This window comes from Phodopus roborovskii, unplaced genomic scaffold (assembly GCF_943737965.1).
Source record: "Phodopus roborovskii unplaced genomic scaffold, PHOROB, whole genome shotgun sequence".
NCBI lineage: Eukaryota > Metazoa > Chordata > Mammalia > Rodentia > Cricetidae > Phodopus > Phodopus roborovskii.
Genome location: NW_026125264.1, coordinates 448,496 through 475,328, shown reverse-complemented (window position 1 = coordinate 475,328; position 26,833 = coordinate 448,496). Strand labels below are relative to the sequence as shown.

At 41.1% G+C, this 26,833-nt stretch overlaps 1 protein-coding gene and 1 non-coding gene across 2 annotated transcripts in view; one reads left to right on the top strand and one right to left on the bottom strand.

Annotated features, from left to right (window-relative positions):
- Pigu (phosphatidylinositol glycan anchor biosynthesis class U) overlaps positions 1–26,833 on the bottom strand; it is an 81,376-nt gene that overhangs the window by 32,000 nt on the left and 22,543 nt on the right. The window contains exons 5-7 of the mRNA XM_051192578.1: positions 23,067–23,176; positions 19,913–20,013; positions 7,533–7,630 (exon numbers count right to left, since the gene is read on the bottom strand). Of these exons, the coding sequence (XP_051048535.1) occupies positions 7,533–7,630; positions 19,913–20,013; positions 23,067–23,176 (309 nt within the window). The remainder of the gene's footprint in view (positions 1–7,532; positions 7,631–19,912; positions 20,014–23,066; positions 23,177–26,833) is intronic.
- LOC127229254 (U6 spliceosomal RNA) lies at positions 1,761–1,862 on the top strand. Its single transcript, XR_007835123.1, has one exon. It is a non-coding gene; the product is annotated as a U6 spliceosomal RNA (small nuclear RNA).

Genomic DNA, 26,833 nt, shown 5'->3' with positions numbered 1-26,833 from the left:
CTCCCTTATTCTGTGTCCCAAGTGCTAGATTATACATGGTCTGCAGTGCCCACCCAGAATGTATGTGTTCTGGGGACCCAAATTAAAGTCTTTCAACTCCCACATCAAGTGCTCTACCCACTGAACCATTTCCCCGATCCTACTACTTACAACTTATTTTCTAAGATTAAATTAAATCTGTGGCCAGATTTGGTTCATGGATATGTATGTATGTGTATATATATAACTGAAAAATTTAAATAATACTTACAACATCCCAATAGTCATACTATTATTAACATAAATAGAGACAATGATACTCAAACTGTTTGTTGAGGGTTTCTCATGATAGAAAGACCAAACCTTATTACAGAAGGGAGAGGGGTTTTTCAGAGCTAGACACTGACTCTCTATCCTTGTACATGTGAGACTAGTGTTACACTGAACTAACTCAAGTTCTAACAGGAAAGAAAATTAATTTTCCTCTCCTTAATTCTCTAAAACATTTCCATAGAAACGATTTTCTTTCATGAAATGAAAAGGGGAAAGCTAGTTATCAGAATCAAGTCTTTAAAGGGAGTTGAAACCAAACAATGGTTTAATATTTAAGCTACTGGGATCTTAAAACAAGAGCCCATAGGTGGCTTATGCCTGTAATTCCAGTACTCAGGACATGTAGACAAGTGATACCTGCAACAAGCTGCCTAGTAAATTAGCCAAATTGGGGAACTATGCATTCAAATGAGATACCCTGTGCCAATACGGTGGAAAGAGATCAAGGAAATCATTCAATATCATCCTCTGGTGTCTGCAAGCAGACACACACGTGTTCATGTGCATCTGCATACACACGTCTTACACATGTAAACAAAAATACATGCACATGTATACATAAAAAGATTGCATTTTTATAAAGTTCATTTTATATTTGCATTTCCTACTATTTGTATATATGTGTATCTTTGTGACTGTGTACACACATGTGTATATGTATACTTCTGTGTATGTGAATGCAGAAGACAACCTTGGTGCTGTTCCTTACTTTTTCTTTCTTTTTTTGGTTTTTTTGTTTGTTTGTTTGTTTTGGTTTTTTTTGTTTTTCAAGACAGGGTTTCTCTGTGAAACAGTCCTGGATGTCCTGGAACTCACTATGCTGGCTTTGAACTCACAAACTCACAGAGATCTACCTGCCTCTGCCTCCCAAGTGCTGTGATTAAAGGTATGTGCCACCACCACCCACCAGCCTTTTTTTTGAGACAGGGTCTCTCACTAGCCTGAAACACAACAAGAAAGCTAGAATAGCTGACTATTGAGGCAAAAGGATCAGGAGTACAGTGAATCATAAATAAACGAAAAGCTCTGCCCCATATTTTGCCCATTTGTAAAAAGGAAAAAGCCAACAGCCCTGCTACCTCAGTCCTGGAGTCCTTCTGATGCAGAACAAACAACAGAAAGCTGTTAGGGACATGGAGCAGGGTGGAAAATTCTAAATAAGGGCCCCCTCCTCCTGAATAAGGCCTGGGAAGAATGCAGCTTTCAAGAAAAACCAGATGGGATTGACTCCCTTGTTAGGCATCATGAAATGACCTACCCCAAGACATAGAAAAATATGGCATTAATAGGCTTAACTTCAATTCAAAGGCAAATGGTCAGATTGTATTAAAGAAAAAGGAAAAGTCAAAAGAGCGCCTACAAGGTTTTTCCTCAGTGTCTGCTACTGTCTTACTGTCTTTGAAAGAGAACAGGGTCTCAAACCCAAGGCTTTAAGAATTCCAAGAAAATCTCTCTTTATCAGCGCATATGCTAACACTGGAACAATACAGAGATTAACAAGGCTCCTGGGCAGGGATAACATGTACCTTTGTCAAATGTTCCATATTTTAAATGCTTTGAAGTCCAATAATGCATGTAGGAGACTTTAGCCTGAGAGACAGAGGTGGGGGAGAGGGAGAGACAGAGAGAGAGAGAGAGAGGGAGGGAGAGGGAGAGGAAGAGAGAGAATCCCAAACAAAAAGGAAGAGGGAAAAGGAAACTTCCTGGGCTATGCCAGGAGCTCCCTTAACCCCCTACCTCTAGTCTCCCTCATCAGCATCACAGTCTCAAGTTTTTTATTTATTTTCTTTTTCCCTTCTGTACATTTGTTTTGGGTTTTTGCTATGTAGCCCATGTTGGCCTGGACCTCTTTATACAATCAGGCTGGCCCCCAAACTCATGACAATCCCCCTGCCTCAGTCACCTGAATGCTGTAGTTACAAATATGCACCACCACGAAGGGCACAAGCTCAGCTTGTTTTCCACTGTGGACTCTGATGCTGTACATGCCAGGGCTCTCTGCTTTATTCTGTGTGCTATCAGATCATAACACTGTAAGCATCTCTCTAATTTGGAAACTAGGCTCCAAGCCAAGGTCAAAGGAAGAGCAGAGTTGGGGGAGGGAACCAGATGGGCTCAAACTATCATTTTCATCAGTGACTCACCAGGAAGCCAGATGCAGCATCCCTTCTTTTGACCCCGTATCTCCTGAGAGAACAGAAAAACAGTCTTTCCCTTTGGTTCTGACGACACACTAGCTTATCCACTATCTTCGTTTCACAGTCTCTAGAAACTTTACCAGCATAATGGAGCCAGGTTTATGGTGTCAAACTAACTTCACAGTTCCTTTGATTCTAGAAAAGAAGTAATTTCCTTTCCCCTCATCACCCCTCATATTTATAAGCTGGTGACTATGTCCTTTCCATGACCACATTATCGCCATTTGAACACTGAAGAACTACACCTACTGAGCTCTCATCAGACTGTATTCAAGATACACAACATGCATTAACCTTTTTAACATTGTACTATTGTCCTGTTTTGAATTTTTATTTATCATTATTATTAGTGTGTGCATGTGCACATCCATGTGTGCACATGTGTGTGATATGTAAGCATGGCACATACATGCCATGCTGTGAGATTGGAAGTCAGAAGGCCACTGTGGAAGTGAGGACTCTTCTTCCATTGTGGATTCAGGGGATCTGACTTGGGTTGTCAGGCTTACCTGACAAGTGTTTTACAGGCTGATCCATCTTGCTGGCCCATTATCCTATTTTATAATTGAGGAAACGGAAGAGGGAAGCAAAGAGTGTCCAAACCAAGATATTACAAACTGTATCCTATTCCCTTTTTCCTTATTCTGAAATTTTTCAAGTATGCAAAATGTTGAAATGATACAATTATCAAACATTTATCATTTAGTCTATTTATTTCTCTTTTTTCATTTTATACCTAGTTTAAATGTTAGCTCCTTGCTACATTCAGGTTCAGGTTTTCTTTTTATATTTTCAGTTACATTTACTTATTATTTGTGTGTGTGTGTGTGTGTGTGTGTGTGTGTGTGTGTGTGTGTGTGTGTGTGTATATATATATATATATATATATACACACACACACACATATATGCATACATATGCTACAGTGTATTTGCAGTAGTAAGAGGACAACTGTGGGAATTGGTTTGCTTTCCTCATTTATGTTTTGGGGATATAACCCAGGTCATCAGACTTGGAGGCAAGCACCTGTACCAGACAAACAATCTTGCTGGTCCCAGGTCAGATTTCCTAAAGCATAAGTTTATATATAAAAGATGAAAGAAGCCATGCATGGTGGCACACGCCTTTTAATCCCAGCACTGGGAAGGCAGAGGCAGGAGGATATCTGAGTTTGAGGACAGCCTGGTCTTTAGAAGGGGCTTCAGGCCATTCAGGGCTACACAGAGAAACCCTGTCTGAGAGGGGTGGGAAATGGAAGAAAATGCAGCTAGTGGTAGTATACATGTGTACACCCAGCACTTGGGAGGGTGAAGCAAAAGGAGAAAGCAAGGAGGAAAGGGGAAAGGAAAGGAAGGAAGGAAATGCACAGGCTATGGAGTTGGCTCAGTGGGTAAAATGCTTGTTGTACAAGCTTGAGGACTTGAGCTCACATCTCCAGCACCCCTAAATAAAGTCTAGCATGGTGTCATGGACCTGTAATTCCAGCTCTGAGGAGGCAGATAAGGGGATTCTGGGCCTTGCTGGCCAGACAGTCCAGCTGAGTCAGTGAGCTTCAGGTTCAGTGAGACCCTCTCAAAAATAAAGTGGAGACAGCAGGCACGGTGGCACAGCCTTTAATCCCAGTCTAGGGAGGCAGAGGCAGGCAGACTTCAGAGTTTGAGGCTAGCCTGGTCTACACAGTGAGTTCTAGGTCACCCAGAACCACACACTGAGTCTGTCTCAAAAAAAAAAAAAAAAAGGTGGAGAGCTATAGAGAACACCTCATTTTAACCTCTGGCCTCCACATGCACATATAAAGGCATGCACACCTACACATAATCTCACACACGCATGCACATATCTGAATGCACAGCAAATACATACTAATTATGTGGGAAAGGCTTGACTTTAACAAGAACATAAAAGAAAATCAAAACAAAGTAACTTTACCATATAATGATTTGTCTATTAAACTAGCAACCACAAATCTAATTTGAAAAGCCAGTGCTGCCAGATAAGGAGACAGCTCACTCCTCTGGATACTGCTGGTGACACCAGAGACTGGCTCAAGATTTCTGATGAACAATCTGGTTTTTGCATATAATAACTATAAAACTTTTCACAGCCTTGGATTCAATTAGAAAATAATAGAGAAAAAACTTGTCATTGGCTAGGGAGAGGGATCAGAAAGTGAGAGCTTACTTTCTCTGTGCTAGAACAAGGACCCAATTTCAAATTCCCACACTCACATAAAAAGCCAGGCATGTCTACAAACACACCTGTAACCCTAGCACTACCTGGGGTGCAGACAAGATGATCCATGGGGCTTTTTGACTACTGCCTAGCTCCAGGTTCAGTGGAGACCCTGTCTCAAGGGAATAAGGAAAAGAATGCTAGAAAAGGATACCCACTATTCTCTTCTGGACTCTGGGTGTCCACATGGACATACACACCAACACATGACCACACACACGCATATACCAATAAATAAATAAATAAATAAGGAAGAAGAGTAAAAAGGGTGGAAGGAAGGTATATAGGGAAAAGGAAGGAAGGAAAAAAGGAAGGAAGAAAGGAAGAATGAATAAATTTCAAGCTGGCCTGGTAGTACAAAAGCCTGTTGTCCCAGTTACTCAGAAACCCTGCCTTACATTGTGAATACAAAGCTAGCTTGGGTAATTTAGTAGATGGTATTTCAATTTTTTTTGTTTGTTTTTGGTTTTTGGTTTTTTTCAAGACAGGGTTTCTCTGTGTAACAGCCCTAGCTGTCCTAGAACTAGCTCTGTAGACCAGGCTGGTCTCCAACTCAGAGAGATCCACCTGCCTCTGCCTCCCAAGTGCTGGGATTAAAGGTGTGCACCACCATTGACCAACAGTATTTCAAATTTTTTAAAAAGTAAGAAAAGAGTTTGAGGATCTGGCTTAGTGGTAGAGCATTTGACTGTTGTGGGTACAGCCCTACACTCAATTCTTGAAGAAGGAGGAGGAGAAGGAAGAAGGAAGGAAAGTAGAAAGGAAGGAAGGAGGAAGAAGGAGGAGGAGGAGAAGAAGAAGAAGAAGAAGAAGAAGAAAACAAAAAACAAATTTCTACTATACACACACACTACTAACAATAAATAGGTATCTCAAGTTCTACAAATAAAAGAATTAACCTTTTACTACTGTGTTCATCAATATCAATATGACTCCACATCACTAAGTAACTTAGAATGATAAGCACAGGGCCCATTTTAATGAGTGGAAGTGTGCAGTCTTTCCTGGCTACAAACTACTCTTCTGTATGTGAATCCCAGTGCTGCCAAGTTTCAGCAAACTTCTCCTCTAAGAATGAACCTGGATCCCTTTGTGTCTCTAATACAGTGCCCATCTCTTTTTTAAGGGGTAGGATGAATACTTAAGGATCAAACCTAGAGCACTTCATGGATGCTGACTGTTGTGCTCTACTTCCAAGCTACATCTCAAGTGTGAGGTGGATATTCTTTCTTTCTTTGTTTCTTTCCTTCCTTCCTTCCTTCCTTCCTTCTTTCTTTCTTTTTTTTTTTTTTTTTTTTTTTTTTTTTTGAGACAGGTTTTTCTCTCAGTATAGCTTTGGAGCCTGTCCTGGAACTAGCTTTGTATACCAGGCTGGCCTCAACCTCACAAAGATCCATCTGTCTCTGCCTCCTGGAATGCTGGGATCAAAGGCGTGCGCCGCCACCACCTAGCCGAGGTGTATATTCTTTATAAGCTGAAAATAAGAGATGGTTAGAAAGCAAACTCCTGAGTCAGATTACCTGAGCTCTTAGCTCAGGGCTGTCATCTGATGGTTTAGGTGACTGAACCTCCCAACATTCTAGTTTTAATTCATGTGTCTAAATGAAGTATATTTAGTCATTCTGTGGCTAATAATAGAATCTACCCCTTAGTTCTTTAAAATTGATGATGTCTGCAGAGGGCTTAACATAAGTGCCTCATATGTAGGCTATTCTCCACAAATATCATCACTTTGTATTCTTCAATTATTGTGGTCTGTAATGACCACTATGTTCATAGGAAAGTAGCCTACATTCCAAAGTAGTGCAGAAGTCAGCCAGGTGTAATGGTGTAAGGCTTGTTGGTGCCTTACATCAACAATACCTACTATCACTTTTCACCAGTGTGGAGTCAACTGCTTATTGAAAATAGCAGACACTATTTAAAATTTGCCATTTTAGGGAACCAGAGAGGTAGCTCAGTGGTTAAGAGCACTGGCTGCTTTTCCAGAGAACCCAGATTCTAGTCGTAACACCTACATGGCAGCTCACAGCTATCTGTAACTCCAGTTCCAGGGAATTTGGTGTCCTCACACAAACATATATACAGGTGAAGTGCTAATGCACATAAAAATAAGTCTTTAATTAAAAAACTGTCATTTTGCATAATCACTGTAAGAACCTTACAAGGCAATTGCAATTGTTGAGGAAAAAACAAAACAAAACAAAACAAACAAACAAACAAAAAAAAACAAAGCATGAGCTCACAGAGATCTAAGCACATTAGGTAAAACAAAGAAAGTATCCAGTGTTTAGTGGATATCAACTCTAAGTGAACTGTTCCTACACACATGCAATGACAGACACATTAAAACTTAGTGGCCATTAAGTCTCCTTTGTTTCATATTAGTCCTCTTTGTTTTTTGTTTCCCAAGTACAAGCGGGAAGGCCCAATCCCAGTAACACTTTTAAAAGTCTGCTTTGAGACGGACAGTGGTGGCGCACACCTTTTACCCCAGCACTCGGGGAGGGGAGGCAGAGGCAGGTGGATCTCTGTGGGTCCGAGACCAGCCTGATCTACAAGAGCTAGTTCCAGGACAGCCTCCAAAAACCAGAGAAACCCTGTCTCAAAAAAACAAAAACAAAAAACTCTGCTTTGTTATTTGTGAGGCAAACATCACATCTAACCACTAAGCTACATCCCTAGTTCCAAATGCTGTCTGTGACCCATGCCATTCCTCCCCACAACTCCCAGAAGGGACCAGGCCATGTACTAAGTATCACTTGGGCACTGGCACCAGCAAGTGCTTACCTGGAGGAGATAGAGAAGTCCTGGGGCAAACAAGGTGATTGGGTATAGAGACTGGTAGGTTGCTAAGGCAAGAAAAATAGCACTGAGGAAAACGCTGCCTGTGAAAAGAAACAAAGGTGTAGAATAACCCAGCCTCGTCAATCAAGATTTCACTCAGCAAGTCCATATCAAGACGAAACTCCTAACTGCTCAAGTACCTGCCAAGTGTTTCCTGATAGGCAAGGTACTGTGCAAACTCAAATAGAATGAAAGCTCTTGGCTTAGTTCCCTTGAAAGGAAACCATGGAAGTCAAAATCACCTGCCTTTAACAAACTGTGATGTCGCAGACATGTTTCTTAAGAATTTTTCAGATCCAGAAAGGTTTTATAAAACCTCAGCCCAGGGCTGGAGAGATGGCTCAGTGGTTAAAAGCACTGACTTGTCTTCCAGAGGACCCAGGTTCAATTCCCAGCACCTACATGCAGCTCCAAGATCTGACACCCTCATATAGGCATACAAGCAGGCATAATATCAATGTACATGAAATAAAAACAAATTGTAAAAAGCAAAATGCATGATTAAAAAAACAGCCCAAAGACTTATAGACAACAACTATTAACATCCATGTCAATTGCACCAAGTTATTAAATCTGCAATTACTGTTCATGAAATTGAGGGCTGTGAAACCTAGCTCTCTGGATTTCACAACAGCTCATGGGCTCTGTAGTACCTCTATCTTGAAGCCACATGTTTCTCTTTTTCTAATAAAAACTTTATTGATGCTTTATTTTTTTGGTTTCACTTTGTAGCCTATGCTGGCACCAACCCTGCAGTTGTCTAAGTCTTCCAAGTGCTGGGGTAACAAACGTAAGCCACCACATCCAGCTAAGGGTGCATTCCTTTTATTAATGAGTCTGCTCCCTACACAAAATAGACTATGAGGGAGTCATTAAGCATGCAATGAAAGGACCTATGAGGACATGAAAAGATATGTACAATACCTTTTAAGTGGAACTTTAAGAGATACATACAGTTTATACCATCAGACCTCACTTGTATGTTTTCTTTAGAACTTTAAAAATGAACATAGGCCAAGGCTACACAGAGAAACTGTCTCAAAAACAAACAAACAAACAAACAAAACCAAAACCAAAACAAAACAAAACAAACAAACAAAAAAAAAGAACATAGCCAGGTGGTGGTAGTGAATGTCTTTAATCCCAGCACTAAGGAGGCAGAGGCAGGCAGATCTCTGACTTCAAGGCCATTTTCTATTTGAAAACAAACAAAAACAACAGCTATTCCCTTTCAGATGTATTAAGACAACTAGGTACCTTTATACCAAGGCGAGAGGTTTCAATACAGACTCAAAGTGCAGGTCTCATATGATTATGATTTATAAAACAGTAATACTCATAGTTACTTTCATGAGTGGGGAATCAACTCTTTACTAAAAATAATATAAGTCTTTTCAATGATGTTTTACAAGAAGAGAAACCCCTCACTCTACTCAATCTGAGGAAGCTTACAACTTTCCTCAGGAACACAGACAGAGATGATCAATATGCTCTTCCACTCACTAAAGTAGTCTATTTACTTGATGGCCATCTTACCATCCCCTCAAGTGGTCTATAGACTTGAAACATAGAAAAGTCGCCTTGGGAGGAGAAAAGGCTAGGAACATATGTGTGTGATGGATTTAAAAGGGATTATGACAGGAAAAGAAAAGAGTTTAATGTAGGTGGGAAATACAGTAATGGAATGCATGTTCTAAAAAAAGGAATAAGGGGTTACTAACTGGGGAAGAAGGGGAACAAGCTGGAAGAGAGAAAGATACAGGGGGAAGAGCAAATGAGAATGAAGTATCCTGACACATATATGAACTGTCATGATGGAACCATCTTATATTCTCTCCCCCCCCCCCCCTTTCTCTCTCTCTCTTTCTCCAGAGTTTCTCTGTGTAGCCTGGCTGTCCTGGAACTCACTATGTAGACCAGGCTGGCCTCAAACTTACAGAGATCCACCTGCCTCTATCTCCTGACTGCTGAGATTAAAGTCGTGTGCCACCACCACCACCCAGCTTAAATGTTAAAATTAAAAATAGAATTAAAAAAAAAAACAGATGAGAAAGTAGAAAAGAAGGACTTTAAGTATTCTGTTCTTCAAACCAAGAGACTGTAAACTAAGAATAATCATGGTGGACAGTTTTAGTAAGTAGGAAAAAGGCAGAGCAAGGAGGAAGTTGCAGGTAAAGGACAAGGACAGAATTCCTGGAACAAGCTGTCCCACTGTTTGGCTGAGTGACAGTCAAGATGTTCTCAACTTCAGGTACTTGCTAAAACAACTGAGCAGAGAAAAGGAGAGGCCTAGCCAAGACCTGATACCAGGAGAGGCCACCTCCCACCTTCTCAGCTACACAGATCAGCTACACAGAACCAGGCCACCCTGAGACAGGGACGTGGCACCCATGAGAAAGTGTCTTGCTACAGCTCAAAGCAAAGTAGGCTCAGGATTTCTTGACCTGGCCAAAAAACTGAATAAAAAATTTGTGGAAAGCTGGGTGTTGACGGCGCACGCCTTTGATTCTAGCACTTGGGAAGGCAGAAGCAGGTGGATTTCTGTGAGTTCGAGGCCAGCCTAGTCTACAGGGCTAGTTCCAGGACAGGCTCCAAAGCAATACAGAGAAACCCTGTCTCAAAAAACCAAAACAATAAAAAAATTTAAAAAATTAAAAATAAAAAAGTGGAAAATTGCTAAGAGTGTAGAAATGTTAGAGAGAATTTATTTCACAAGCTTTCCTACATAGTAGTTGGGGAGAGGAAAACCCAGAAAGTGTTGTCAGAGTGGGGAGGCTATTCCAATTTTTTCATTCATACAAATGATGTGAAAACACATGACCTTCACCTCACTCTCTGCCCCAGGAGACACCAGAGAGTGACATAAACACAGTTACCTCCTGCCCTAATTGCCTAAGATCAATAACTGCTAGTCTGAAACAGCTGTCTATAAGACCCAAGAGAGAAAAAAAGGCTAAGAGAGGAATAAAATGAACTTAGAAATGTCTTACAAAATGTGCTCTGAGGATCAGGAAGATGTAGTCTACCTTTCTTTTTTATTACTACTTAATTAATTAGAGACAGGGTCTCTCTACATAGCTCTGGCTATCCTAAAACTCACTATCTAGACCAGGCTGCCCTTGAACTCATAGATATCTACTTGCCTCTAACTCCTGGGTGCTAGGATTAAAGGCATCTGCTACCACACTGAGTCCATCTTAAATGATTGTATTTTTTTTAATTAGCAATAGGGATTGCAACCCAGGGCCTTGCTGGGCAAGTGCTCTACCACTGAGCTACATTCCCAGTGCCTAGATGGAAATTTTAGGAAGGAAGAATCTGTTCTGCCTGCTTTCTGTCAACAAGTGGCATCAGAGCCCAGCTGGATACTTCATCTCCACATTCCTTCAAACACCAGTTCCCAAGCCCACAGACCCACCTCTGGAGTATGATTGTTCCGACTCTCACCTACCATCAGTGTTCAGCAATCTCTTTCTTCCTGGCCCCTCCTTCACAGGAGCACCAAAGGACTCTTCTGAAACAGACAGTGACTTACCTAGCAAGACTAAGCCAGGTATGGCAGAGCACACCTATAATGTCAGCACTCCTAGATGTAAGAAAGGAGGGTCAGGAGCTCAACCTTTGGTTTAGTTGAAACCAGCCTGGGCTGCATGAGACCCTATCTCAAAAAAATAAAAAAAAGAAAGAAAGAAAGAAAGTCTTTTCACAATACTGCTATGTCATGTGGCAGCAGAGGCTAAAGTGCATTCAAGACTGGACTTCACCTATAACCCACTGCCATGGCCAAACAAGGCATAACTACTGGAGTTGTAATGCACATCCATGCTGCTTTACAACAAGAGGTACTGAAAACCACATCCACATGTCCTACTGTGTGGAATTCTCAAAGCTGCCAAAGCCTTAGCCAAGTCTAAGACCATCTTTGTGTGTTTCCATCCAGCTGTGTATGTCAACTTGATGGACCCTTTGTATTGAGCACAAAACAAACTAAATTTGATGACAGCAAAAGACTAGGGTAATGGGTGGGCCACTGCAAAGTTGACCTAGAGGGGAAACGCCATAAAGAACATTACTGAAAAGTTCCTCAAATGCAAGAAATGAACAAATATAGCTGGCTCGTTAAAAACAACACAAAACCAAACAGACTTCTGAAAGCTCCATCTCATGAATCAGATTAAGTTCCAACTCTAAGAGTAAGCAAGATCCTCAGTATCTTCGTTTCGTCTCTCACCACTTGCCTACATGCCCTGCCTTGCGGTTACAACACATATTCCAGTTTCTGAAAACATCAGGCTCTTCCATCATGTCTGTGCTCAGGCTACTCTTTCTAAGCTCTTTTCCTGTCATCCTTTAGTGGCATGTGGGACCCAAGCAGAGTTCACCACAGTCAGTTACTAGGTGCCATGCACTGTGTAACATCTACCTCAGAACTGTGCCAGACTCAAAGAGGCCCTGGGGAAAGCATCATAACAGACTTGGGAAAGAACTGCTTTCAGCTCATTTTCTTGTGACACATTAAATGTGATAAAAATCACATATTCTACTCATTTCACCAGTGAAGAAACCAAGGCACAGAAGCAAGGTTAAGTAGAAAACCTAAGGTTGCCCAACTGTCCCCAACTCTTGCTAAGCAGCCTCATCTGCTGCCTTCTAGCAATGCTGAGTTGTCCTTTCTTCCCTTTCTACCATAAGAATTTCTCAAGGGCAGTAAGTCTTTCTTAATTTTGAGTCTCTTCTACCTTTCACAGCACACATAGTGAATGCATAACTGACTGAATGAATGAACATCATTCAGTAATGCACAAGAGATCCCTTTAAAAAGCACATAGCTGGGTGTGGTAGCCCACACATTTGACCCCAGCACTCAGGAGACAGAGGCAATCAGATCTCTGAGAGTTTGAAGCCAGCCTGATCTACAGAGGAAGTTCCAGGACAGCCAGGGCTACATAGAGAAACCCTGTCTTGGGGTAGAGAGAAAAAAGCAGAGACAGGGGAGGGAGGGAGGGAGGTAGGGAGGGAGGGAGGGAGGGAGGGAGGGAGGAGGGAAGAAGGAAGGAAGGAAGAAAGGAAGGGAGGGAGGGAGGGAGGGAGGGAGGGAGGAGGGAGGGGAGGGAGGAGGGAAGAAGGAAGGAAGTAAAGAAGGAGGGAGGGAGGAGGGAGGGAGGGAGGAAACCAAACACATTAAAGCAAACCAACAACCGTGAGGAAGACCCCACAAAGCATTAAGCAGAGAATTCTGTAACATTAGGAAGGCATAACACAAACCTGACTTTAGGATGGAGCAGATCTTCCAGATGCGCAATTGAGGGCTCCTAATGCCAGGGGCCTGGCACAGGGATGATTTATAGAATGATGGTTGAGGCCTGAATTCTGGGGCAGAAAAATGGTGCTACTATAGCCAGCAGCCTGGTGTCTGGGTATGAGATGACAAATCAGGCACAGATGGTGCATATGCATAGCCTATGCAAAAGTAAGGGGGTTTATGGAGGTACACAAGTTTTGAAGAAATCTAAAAGGGGCAAGAATGAAAAAAGGCATGGACTTAGAATATGTGGTTGGCTCATGGGCAGGGAAGAAAAAAATGTAAAATTAGGTTACCAAATATTTTAGACAAACTGTGCAATAAGCAAACACTGCCAGAGTTTGCTCTGTGTCAAACAGGCTGGGTGTCAGGGAGACTGGTGACTCAGTTTGTGTCCTCATGGAGCTCCCAGTAAACAATACAAAACATAAGAAAGTGGAAGCAGACAGCCCATCAGGGGATGCTGACACCTGAGTTTTGAACAGTGAACAGGTGAGGCCCAGCATCTAAGGAAAACAGCATTTGTAAAACAGGCGGGTGAGGGAGAATGGTGTACTAAGAATAAGTGGCATGTTAAGTAACACAATGTGACAAAATGGGGAAGCTGGAAGGAGTAACTACAAGACCTGGCATTGTGAAGAAAGCCTATACCAACAGGAAAGAGAAATGGAGGCTGGAGAATCAAGGAGTTCAACCTTAATTCTCATCTCCATATGTCAACCTCAGCTATATAGTGAGTTCAAGGTCAGCCTGGGATACTTAAGTTACTGTCCCAAGACAAAACAAACAAAGCAACAACAAAAAAACAAACATGGGAACCATTAGGATAAAGTTAAATGAAGTTTTACAAAATGAGTTCCAGAACCCAGATTGAGAGGTGAAATGTTACCAGCACCCACAAGAGACACCTCACTTCCCTTTTTCTTTTTGATACAGGGTCTTATAGCTCAAACTGGCTTTAGGTTTGCAATGTAGTTTAGGATGACCTTGGACTTCAGAACTTTCTGTCTCTACTTTCCAAATGCTATGACCTCAGGCATAGGCCACCACCTCTAGTTTATGCATTGCAAGGGATTCTTTCAGCTAGTCAAACACTCTACCAATGGTGATACATTCCCAGCCCAGTTTTTATATTTTTCATGTACACCTCATATACTTCAATAAAAGTTACAATCTGCCATCTAAAGTTGCAACAAGCAGGCAGAGGTCACAGCATAAAAGGTTTAGTTCAAAAAAATAATTCAAATAATTATCTATGGGTCTACAACTGAAATAATAGCTAACCAGGAGGAGCTGGGCCAAGAGGGATATGAATTTTACCCCTATATGATACAACTTGATAGTGTTTGCTAGTGCAGCCCGTATAAGCACTAGGTTTCATGAGCAAAGCTTCACCTTTGGCCTGCTCACAGAAACATTAGGATAAACTAGCTGAATTGATATGAAGACTGGCTGCCATATCAGGGAATAAACAGCATTACCCAATCTAACTCTGAGTATGTTTTCCAACTCTCTGTATCAGGGTGGGGGCCAAAACAAGCCTCTGCAAGAAGGTTCCTCTAGGGACTACACCTTCATGAGGGCCTGGGTGGGTGGCACAACAGCAGGGCAGAGCAGGAAAGAGACACAGGAATGAGACAAGGAAAAGCCAGGGGACTGACTCAGTATATGGACTTAGCAAGGGATATACAAAGTCAGAGACTGGGTCACAGACAGTGACCTGTCCCAGGCAGACTGGCAGCGGGACAGACTGAAGTACTGACCAAAAGGGCTGAGGTCCCAAAGGACTGTCAGAAAAGGAAATTGCACCAGCATCTGAGGCGACAGGAGGTAGAGGAGCAGCTAGGGACAGAGTCCACTGCACTTACGTCCCTTGGCAACCGTGCTCTCAAACAGGGCAGTCTGTCTCAAGGGAGTCTAACCACACCAGCGATGACGAAACTTTGAGCACCTGTTCCAGACACGACTGTGAGCAGGCCACATGCCATCAAAAGTATGCCTTTCAATAACTTACCATCCCCATCATACAGATCAGGGTACAGGAAGACAGAAAAGGGATATAAGCCTGGACAAGCTCACTCCAGACTCACTGTTATCACTGCACAATCGCAAAAAGCCAAAACAAATAAATGAAAGTGAATTACCCTATCTTTAGTTGTACTATTTATGCAATGCAAATGTGAAATACAGAAACAGAGCTTGGTGAATGTAAAACTGATTTTGTTTTACTGAATAAATTATTACTAGGCATTACTAATATGTTTGAAAAGTCAACAAAATTATGTGTATAACATTGAAAAATGGCTATGAATTAATTTAACAGAAATCCAGTCATATAATAATAAAGCTTCCCTGTGGGACCAAAACTGTAGATCTGAGATCTTCTTGGAATCTTTTCCTCCCAGTTTAAAAAATAAAATTGTGTATGTCCAAGAGAGAATGTGGAAACCACCAGGAGAACTTGTGAGAGTTGGGTCTTTCTTTCCATGTGGGTTCTGGTAATCAAATTCAGGTTGTAAACGTGGTGGCAGGCACCGTTACATGCTGAATCAATCTGACAGCTCTTTCTACAGTTTGTTTGTTTGTTTTGTAAACAGGCTCTATTATAAACTCAGGGTGGCCTCAAACTTCTTACACTAAAGCTGAGGGTGATCTTGAAATCTTGACCCTCAGGTGTTCATCTCCCCAAGCCTGATTACACTGTGCTACCATGGCTGACATTACTTTTAAAACAGGGTCTAAGCTGCTAGGCTGGCCTCTGATGTTCTATGCAAACAAAGGCAGACCTTGAACTTGTGACCCTATTCCTTAGTTTCTTGAGTAGCTCTTTAAAAGTGACATGTCAATAATAATAACAATAACAATAAAAGCCATAATAATAATAAACAAAACAGACATTTTTAGTACTGGTTAGGGTGACACATATCCCAGCTACTTAGGAAGCTGAGCAGGAACCCAAAAACTGAAGGCTAACCTGGATAATATCATAAGACCTCTAATCACGTAAAAATAATGATGATGATGATGATGATAATAATTAGAAAGATAGCATTTCCAAATAAAAGATATGCAGCATATCTTATCCTGGTGGACACTCTATCTTTGTTTGTTTTTGTTTTTTGAGACAGGGTTTCTCTGTGGCTTTGGAGGCTATCCTGGAACTAGGTCTTGTAGATCAAGCTGGTCTAGAACTCAGAGATCCACCTGCCTCTGCCTCCTGAGTGATGGGATAAAAGGGTGGGCCACCACTGCCTGGTCGACACTCTGTATCTTAGTAAGAGACAGCCTATCTGTGTTTGGCACTCTGGAGACAGAGACTGAGGCAGGGAGTATTCAGACATAAAAAGTCTATTGTTAAGAACTGCTTGTTGCAAAATGACCTCAACCTTCAGAACAAGACAATTCAAGTTACAGAATACTGGTATTTTTTTCAGTCCTGGACACTGAAGCTGGGGGCTTTATGCTACAAGCACTCTACCACTGAGCTACATCCCCAGTTCTAATAATTTAAGTAATACTAAATAATAAATTAAACTAAAAGCCTAAAGAAAAAAAATCTAAACAACCTAGAAGAAACAATGTCTCACAAAGAGCTAAGTCATTCTTATGTTCTATTCTGTACATAAATGGTCTATGATATGTAATATTAGATGATGATTATTTCTTGATCTTACAAATAATTAAACAATACTGTTTAGAAATAGAATTCTTATGATATTATAGGGATATATTATAAAAACATAAATTTAGCAACAAACTTAAAAATCATGAGGGTGGTAGCACAATAAGTCCATTGTAAGAAAATAACTGGTTGTGAGTGCAAAACATTAATACACACAAGCTGGGCGTCGGTGGCGCACACCTGATCCCAGCACTCAGGAGGCAGAGGCAGGCGGATCTCTGAGTTCAAGGCCAGCCTGGTGTACAGAGTGAGTTCCAGGACAACCTCCAAAGCTACACAGAGAAACCCTGTCTTGAAAAAAAAAAAGAAAAAGAAAAAGAAAAAAATATTAATACACACAATGGAGCTAATTGTAGTAGAATTTAAGTAGCTAAATATCAGAAAATCACCTAAATCTAAATAGTAGAGACTGATTAAAGAATTTCTAAGCTGGGCATGGTAGTTGAAACATACCTATAAAACCAACACTCAGAAAGCTGAGGCATTTGGAATCAAGAGCCCCAGGCTGGTCTGGGCTACATTGTGAGTTTAAAGTCTATCTAGGTTATATATCAAAACTTTTTCTCAAAACAAGAGGGGTGAAAGGGGAAGCTGATGAGATGGCTCAGCAGCTATTATGAGCACTTGCTGTTTTCAAGAGGACCCTAGTTCAATTCCCAGCACTCACAGTCATCTCTAACTCCAGCTCCACATATTTAACACCCTCTTCTGAGTGCTTAGCCCCCATATACATATACACACAATTAAAAATTAAATCTAAAAAAAAAAATCTACAAATATTCATTCACACAATGGAATAGTATTCAGTAATAACAGACTTGGCAGACTTGGGCTGGTCAAAATGGCACTCGCCTTTAATCCCATTTAGAGGCAGAGGCTGGTGGTGAGTTAGAGGCCAGGCTGATCTACAGAGCAAGTCAGAGGTAGGGGTTATATAATGAGACTCTGCCTCAAAGGAAAAAACCAAACAAACAAATTTAGACTGGTGAGATGGCTAGCAACTACAGCACTTGGCACATAAGCCTGATTCCATGACTTCAATCACCAGAGTCCACAGTGGAAGGTGAAATCCATATCCTAAAACTTTCTTACCTCCACAAGTGTGCTTGGCATGCATGTACATGCTCGCACAGACACATAATTAGTACAGTTTTATAAAAACAAAATAAATCCCAGACTATACCTGGATATGATCTCGGGGCACTTAGTAAAGAGAGGACTGTAAGTTTGAGACCTACACAGCAAGGCCGACTGTCTATAAAACAAGCAAACTATAGTGGTTTGAATGAGAGTGGTCCCCATAGGCTTGTACGTTTGAGTACTCGGTCCCCAATTGGTAGAACTGTTTGGGAAAGATGAGGAGGTGTGACCTTGTTTGGGGCAGCTATGTCTCTGGGATCTGGCTTTAAGGTCTCAAAAGACTCATGTCATTCCCAATGTGCTCTCTGCTTCTGTTTGTGGGTCTAGATATGAGCCCTCAGCACCTGGTCCAGCTCCATGCCTATCACCTTGCTGCCATAATCCTGCCATGATGGTGATGGACTCTCATCCCTCTGGAACTGCAAGCCTCAAATAAACCATTTCTTCTATAAGTTGCCTTGGTGTTTTGTCACAGCAATAGAAAAGTAACTAATATAATACAAAACAACAGACAAAATGTTTGTTGGTATATATGGGATCCATTCCTCCCTATGTCCAAGCTTTTGTCAATTTTACAGAGCCTTTCCATAGTGGATAAGAAAGATAGTCATTCCCTGACCCCAGCTTTTCTGCTACAAGCACTCTACCACTGACCTACATCCCCAGCTCTAATATGATAAATAATTTGTTTTATTTTTGAGTTAGGGTCTCATTGTCACTCAAACAGGCCTAGTACTCTTTGTTACAGATAAGGCTGCTGTCCTTTAATTTGCAGCAATCCTCTGCTTCTGACTCCTAGGTGCTAAAATTTCAGGCACATGTAACCACAACTGGCTCATGTATTATATTTTGAATAATGGGATATTTGTTCTTATTCAGGCATCTGTACTAGCCTGTCTTTGCAGTTTTGACATGATATGCCCTCAGCTGCAGCCACTAAGAGCACCACCCGTGCACATTCACTATGTTGCCTTTTAAAAGGCATCTGCCTACCTCCCACCTTTCTCTCTCTCTCTGTTTCTCTATCTCTGTCTCTCTCTCTCTCTGCCTCGCTTCTCTTCCGCTGTTCCTGTCCCCAGAGGTGGTCTCCCTTCTCCTCTGCCCCCTTTCCCACTCATTTTCCCCCAATTAAAAAAAAAAAAAAAAAAAAAAAAAACTCTTCCAGCTGGGCAGTAGTGGTGCACGCCTTTGATCCCAGCACTTCGGAGGCAGAGGCAAGTGGATCTCTGTGAGTTCGAGGCCAGCCTGGTCTACAGAACTAGTTCCAGGACAGGCTCCAAAGCAATACAGAGAAACCCTGTCTTGAAAAAACAAACAAACAAAAAAATGCAAGAGCTAGCCATACATGCTAAGTACATATACTACCACCAAGCCACATACACAACCCAACTACTAATTTAATCAAAACCGAAATATAACTATAAGAAAATCAAACAAAGAGGTAGCAAGGACACTGATATAAAAGAGCTATAAGAAAACTTCATTTTTTCATAATGGAACACAATTAAAAATGTCTAAAATTTGTCATTTATAAGATAGCTATATAGTCTAAAATATAGAAATAAATAATAACAAAGTATTGCTCCAAAGAAGCTGAACTAGCCAGAAGTGATGGCACAAGCCTGTATTACCAGCACTTAGGAGGTAGAGGCAGGAGGATTAGGAGTTTATAGTCATCCTCTGCCAGCCTGACTCAAAACAACAACCAAGGCTGGCCTTGACACCTTACCTATCAGGACTGGTTCTCCTTCTTTATCTCTGTCCTTCTCCTACAAAAGATTTCATCAGCTATGCTGAGAGAAGATAACAGCTGAACTAAGGCTACAGAGGACTGACATTCTCATCATTGTCTGGGAAATTTTCTTAAAAAGTATGTCAACCGTGATCCTTTCAGTGCTAGATTTTTCAGGACTAATTTTTTTTTCTCTTGGTGTAATCTACATTTTCTATAATAATCTTTTATTATATGTGTATAAGTTTTTTTAAAAAAATACTGTGGTTTTTATTTCTTTTTCAGTCAAATTTTTGCTATATAGCATAGGCTGACCTTGAATTCCATACCCTCCTGTCTCAGCCTCCGAGATGCTATGATTATAGGTATGTGCTACCATGTACAGCTTGTGCTTCTTTAAAAAAAAAAAAAAAAAAAGACAAAGAGCTGGAGCTCTGCATATTTCATACTCTTCTTGGGGACCTTACCTTTTATTGTGGTCAAAATGAAGAAAGCAATGAGGGTGTTGTTGATAGCGCAGGTAGACTTGGCAACACAAGACAGGATCGTATAGGGATTTAGGAGGTAGCTGGGGAAAACACACATATTTGCCATTAGCAAACCTGATCAGTGGACCAGCGAGTCCTGGACACTGATATACAAAACAAAAAGGAAACTCCCTAGAAATGAATTATCATAAATACAAGAGTTTAAAGTGGAACTGGGTGTCTATGAACAAAGACACTCATCATTACGCTATAAGACATATGCAAAACTGTCGTATTTCTACTTAACAATCATAAAGATCCTATAAAATAACAAAAACACTCTAGTTTCTGTTTTGTTTTTAATGGGGTTTTTGTGGTTATTGTATTTTGGTTTGTTGGGTTTTTTGTTTTGTTTTGTTTTGTTTTGTTTTTGAGACAGGGTCTCATATAGCCCAAGCTGGTCTTGAACTCTATATAGGAAATCCTGATCCTCTAGCTTCCACCTCCTGAGTGCTGGGATCACAGGAATGCACTACCTGGCTCAATAACATTATCTTTCTTTTGCAGATGAGGAAATGGAGATTCAGTGATTAAGTAACTTGCCCAAGTTTTTACAAGCTATTAAATACATTCAAAAATCAGGTCTTCCTGGTTCTAAAGCCAACATTCTTTCTACTAAGCCCTCTTCATAGTTGAGCAATACCCCAAGACCAAGTTTCCTCTAAATTCTACAAGTTAGCTGGCATAGAACTTCCCAGATCTTGACCCCCCCCCCCCAATTAGGAAAAGAGTTAAAGGAGAGTCCTTTCCCCCTAAGTAGGAAAGAATAGAATCAGAAAATGAATCCAAAGTGCTTTGGGTTGGAAGTCTTACTCAGTCAGAATGGATTCTTTTTATTTATTTTTGTCCTGCTTCTACAAAAGATTTGCACCAGCTAAAATGCGAACAAATAACAAAAATAGTAAATAAAATAAAACCAGTCATAATCAAGATCAGAGGAAATTCATGAGAAGAAAAGTAAAGGCAAAACTAGGAAAACCAAAGAACCAGAGCAGTATAATACCAGCCTCAGACAGACTCAATCAGACTACAAATGTACAATACCAGCCTCAGACTACAGCTGCACAATAACTAGCCTCAGACAGACTACAGCTGCACAATAACTAGACTCACACAGACTACAGCTGCACAGTAACCAGACTCAGACAGTCTACAGCTGCACAATAACCAGACTCAGACAGACTACAGCTGCACGATAACTAAACTCACACAGACTACAACTGCACAATAACCAGACTCACACAGACTACAGCTGTACAATAACTAGACTCAGACTACAGCTTGCACAATAACTAGACTCACACAGACTACAGCTGTATGGTATCCAACCCCATACAGGTCTACAGCTTTACAATAATCAGCTTTAAACATGGCTGACTTTCCTGGCAGACAAAGGAAGAAAAGCCAATTACATAATTCTGATTGTCAGAAAGGAAAAAACACACCAATGTCTCAGTAAAAGATTATAATAATTATTCACAAATAAAGACCGTTTATCTAATCCCACCTCCTAAAACCAAAGGCCTAGAAACTCTTTGGGGCTTGGTGAGGTTTTTCTTATGTTTTGTTTTCCCAGCAATCAGATAGACTTGTTACACAACCTTTAAAGAAATGGCTGCTGCTATTATGAAACTACCCTCAGGGGACACAAGAGTCCATAGGGATTCATTATGTTGCTAAACCTTTGGTCCTATTAAAGTGTTTCCCATTAAATTTCTGAAATATGTAGTAGAGACTTGATAAATCAAAATTATCTCCTAGGAGAGAAAACAGAAAGCCACTTCTGAATACTGGGTGATACTGAAGAAGGAGCTGCCTAGACATCTACCTGGAACACTGAATAGGAAATTCACACACAGGCTTGTAAACACCCCGCCCCCAGGACAGAATCTAACAGGACTTAAGCTGGCTTCAAACTTATCATGTAGGTGAAATTGACCTTGAACTTTTGATCTTTCTGCCGCCCCTCCCCAAGTGGTGGGGTTACAGATAAGTACCACCCTACGCAGTTTATTGGGTGCTGGGGACCAAACCCCAACCTTGTATGTGCTATGCAAACACTCTACCAGCCTAGCTCCTTCCACAGCCCCTTGTTTTCTGATATGGAATATTGCTACATAGCACAGATTAGCCTCAAACTCATTAATCCTCCTGCATTAGGCTCCTTGAGGCTGGGACACCCAGCTTCTAATTCTAAAAATTCTATAGGCATGCATTTCCATGAGGAATTTTATGTTTTGTTTGGTATGTGTTCCTAGAAACTAGCATGTTATTAAAATCTGATGAAGCTGGGCATTGGTGGCACATGCCTTTGATCCCAGCACTCGGGAGGCAGAGGCAGGCGGATCTCTGTGAGTTCGAGGCCAGCCTGGTCTACAGAGCTAGTTTCAGGTCAGGCTCCAAAACAATAGAGAGATATCTCAAAAAACAAACAAAAACAAAAACATAAAACAACAACAACAAAAAAAAAACCCAAAAAACAAAACAAAACAAAACAAAAAAATCTGATGACTACTAGTTGGTTAAATAACTCACTTCACCTATCTCAGAAACACAAATGGGAATGACCTCAGAGGTTCACACTCTGTGGTGGTGCTAATCACTCCTAGAGAATTCTTTCTTAAAGCATCCATCAGCTGCTATCATTTTTTTAAGCTGGTCACCTAGCCCAGATGAGTATGTTGCTTCAGTTTTCTAAATTATAAACAGAGAAATAAATCATATGTGGAATATAGAAGCTATATGAAACAACAGCCACATGAAGACCAGAATTTTAAACAGTACTTCAGTAATGAAGAACTACTAATTTTTAGAAACAGTAATTACAAGCATGTTGGAGCCCAGATCAGCACTGAGTCAGAAAGCCTTTGTGAAGGGTTTGATTGTGCATGTCCCTGTGTGAGTCTTTGTCTCAACAGAGACAGAATGGCTCTGTGTCTTTTGCTGGCCAAAACTCCAGTTGTGCAAGAGAACTACAGCAAATACTTGATGACTAAGACCACATATCTCTAAAACTACAACAACATGGGGAAGTCTCATCAGATTTTCCTTGCACTAATGGGCACTGAGCTCTGATCTGTAAGGGAATACTTACAACAGGGCCACTTTCAGAGGGATGTACCGCATTTCCATGGGGGTTCGGATGAGTTCAGCCACATCTGGAGCATACTGGTCCAGTTCTAGGAGCAGTTTCTGCTTTTTAAACTAGAGGTGGGGGAGGGTGCACAAGACACACAAAACAGATGGTTTTTAGGATGAAGACAAAAATCTTTGCCATGACCCACACACCACTGTCTGTCCTACCCTAGTCTCCAGGATCTGCTCATACTTGCTCCTCCACCCTAGGCCAACTCAGATCTAGAACGTGAACAGGCAATGCTCCCCATGCTCCCTGAATTCTGCATTTGACCCCTACTCTCCCCTGGTTAATGCCCACACAGCCTTGAGAGCTCAGCTAAGTCCTCCCTTTCTTGAAAGGCACAGTTAGCTGCCCTCCTACCCATTCTTTCACCACAGTGCTCACAGCTCCAAGTTTCGCCTTCTTTGTATAATTAAGGCCTGGCTCCTCCCTAGAGAGTAAGTTCCACAACAGTGTGAGTTACTTTACTTGCTCTCTGTGTATGCCTAACAATTAGCACTGTGGACCAAAAAAAAAAAAAAATGAAGGTATGGCAAAGCCACCTCTTAGTCATGCTGGGAGGTCACATCACTGGTAGTAGGACTTCAAAGTTCTATCAGCAAAACATGTTCAAGCAGTTTCAATGATCTGGATGTATGTTTTCTCAGGTTCCCTTCCTCATTCTTCTGTTTCAAAGGTTTGTTTGTTTGCTTTTCCTTTATACTTCCATAGAAGAGGTGTGGAATAGTTAAAGGAGACTGGTGTGGCTGGGGAGCTGAAGATTTAAGATGCAGTTACACGGGTGTGTGTGTGTGTGTGTGTGTGTGTGTGTGTGTGTGTGTGTGTGTGTGTGTGTCTGTGTGTGTGGTAAAGCTCTTTGCTTTCTCTTATGTATCCCAACAAATTAATGGGCATGAGTTCTAAAAGTGAAACATCATCACAGCAAAGGACAGATTAGGCTAACGACACTTTGGCCAAGATCAACTGGCTACCAACAGTTAGTGTTCATATTCCATGGGCTAACAGCTGAAGAGGGGGTGGGTGTGAAGTTCCTTCAGCACCTGTTTTCCAGGATGCTATGCAGATGGCCGGGATAGAGTTCCTCCCAAGACTTTTTTTGCAGACTTTTATATAAGGTAAGGGTCCTTTTAACAAATGGAGACTTTTAAAAAATAATTTTATGAGACTTTGATCATAATCATCTCCCATTGCTCTCTTATCTACTTCTCACTCCTGCTGTACTCTTTGTTCAACAAATCCCTCTTTATTTTCTTTTATGTTTATGGGTGTTTTGCTGGCATGTGTCTGTGTACCATGAGTACTTGGTAACAGGAAGGCCAGAAGAGGGCTTTGGATCTCCTGGAACGAGAAAGTTTTGAACAGTTGTGAGCTGTCATGTAGGTGCTGGGAACACAAGCTGAGTCCTCTGGAAGATCAATCAGTGCCATCAGACCCTCTCTATTTTCATGTATGTGTGAGGTGGGGGGGAAGAGACAGACAGAGAGAGAGACCAGTTTGGGGGGTTAACAGAGACAGATGGACAAAGACCAACAAGTGAGTTTAATTAGATTTGCTTGCATAAGCATGGGAAGGAGGCTTTATACTGGAGCACAGACCACTTACCAGTGGTGATACTACTGAAGAAAATGACTCTCCCTCCTTTACAAAGTAGGGCCTTTTAGGAATACACATGCTGACATTCTATCTAAATCAACAGTAGGCATTTAGTTTTCTACTCCTCATTTTATTTATTTATTTATTTATTTATTTATTTATTTATTGTCAAGACTGAGTTTCTCTGTATTGCTTTGGAGCTTATCCTGGAACTTACTATGTAGAACAGGCTGGCTTTGAACTCACAGAGATCCACCTGCCTCTGGCTCCAGAGTACTGGGATTAAAGGTGTGCACTACCAATGCCAGGCCTCTCTTGAACTCACAAAGACCTGTCTGCCTTTGCTAGGATGTATCTCTGGAATCACTGGCATATGAATCTTATGCCCAGTTATTTCATCTGTGACCCTCCAGGGAACCCTGTTGGAATAATTCAACTCTTGTCTCTAAAGCTTCTAGATCACGCTTCATTAGTATGATACTCCTCAGCCTTAGTAATCTAAGCCTCTAATTCTGAAATATAGTTCGTAAGGCCAGTGAGGTAAGGGCATGTACCACCAACTCTGGCACCCTGAGTTTGATTTCCTGGGACCTACATTGTAGATGAAGAGAACTAATTCTCCACAGGCTGTCCTCTGGCCTCTACACACTTGCTGTGGCATATATATCAACCGGCCAGCCCAACACACAAGGAAATGTTATAAAAATTTAAATATAGCTCCTTAAGAACATAAATAAATGTAATAAAACATTGAAATTGAATTTTTAATCCCTTGGGTGAAAAGTCAAAAATAGCTATGAACCCTCCAAAACATGACATACACATATATGGTTTTACATCCTTTCAAGAATTCAATATACCCCAAAATATATAAATGGGTAACAAATTAAAAGGCCATACTCTAGACATTTTTTTAAATCTCTAGAGGTCTAAAAGTCTAGAATTCAACAAATTTACTATTATTTTACCCTTCACAGTACTACAGAAGGGCAAACCGCTGTCTCTAAGTCTATTACTTGATAACAGAAAGTGACTAAGATGTACCCTCATCCTATCCTGACCTAAATCTTAGTGGCTCCCAGCCACACAGGAAGGTGGTAACCAACTTTTGTTCTTCATAACTACACACATGGTTTACCTATTCATCCTCCCAGAAGCCTGGAAAAGGAGAATGGTTCCATGATGCAATTCTCCTTGGCTATTACATAATTAAGAATAAACTTTACACTGAGCAGTGGTGGTACATACCTTTAATCTCAGCACTCAGAGGCAAAGGCAGACAAGCTCTAAGTTCAAGGACAGCCTGGTCTACTCTGAGAGTTCCAGGACAGCGAGGGATACACAGAAAAACCTTGTCTTGTAAACACAAAGACAAGCAAACACCACCCACATACACACCAAAAGAAAAATAAAACTTTACATAAATGCTTTTTTACATTTGTTTGTCTGTATGTAGGAGCTCACATGTTCCGTATGCTCATGAGGATCAGAAGACAACTTGTTACAGTTAGCCCCCCTCTTCCACCACAGGGGTTCCAGGGATCGATCGGCAGCAAGCATGTTTTCTGACTGAGCAATCCTCCCAGCCCAATATGCCAAATTTTCTAATTAAGATTGTTCCTTTGGGGCTGGGGCGTGCAGCTCAGTGGCATGGCACTTGGCTGGCATTTTCCAAGGCCCTAGGCTCAATCTCCAACCTCCAAATTCCTCTCTGAACAATGGAAATGTAATTCTATTTCAATAGGCCTAATACAGTGAGTTAAGGAATATGTTCATTTTTATTTTGAAAAAACAAACTGGTAAAAGGGAAGACCTTTAAATTTTTCTTTTAGAAAATATTTTAAGCCCAGACTGGCCACAAACTAGTATGGAATAGAGAATGACCCTGCACTCCTCATGTAGCCTTTACATCCCAAATGCTGAGATTACAGACAGGAGCCAATATAGCCACATCACCTACTTATTTGTTCATTCAATCATTTCATTTATTTATTTTATTTGAGGGGTGTGTGTTTGTGTCTGTGTGTGTGTTGGTACACATGTGCCAGAGAATAACTTTTAGGAATCATTCCTCTCCTTCCGCCTTGTTGGCCCTGGAGACAGAACTCAGATCATCAGGCTTGCTGGCA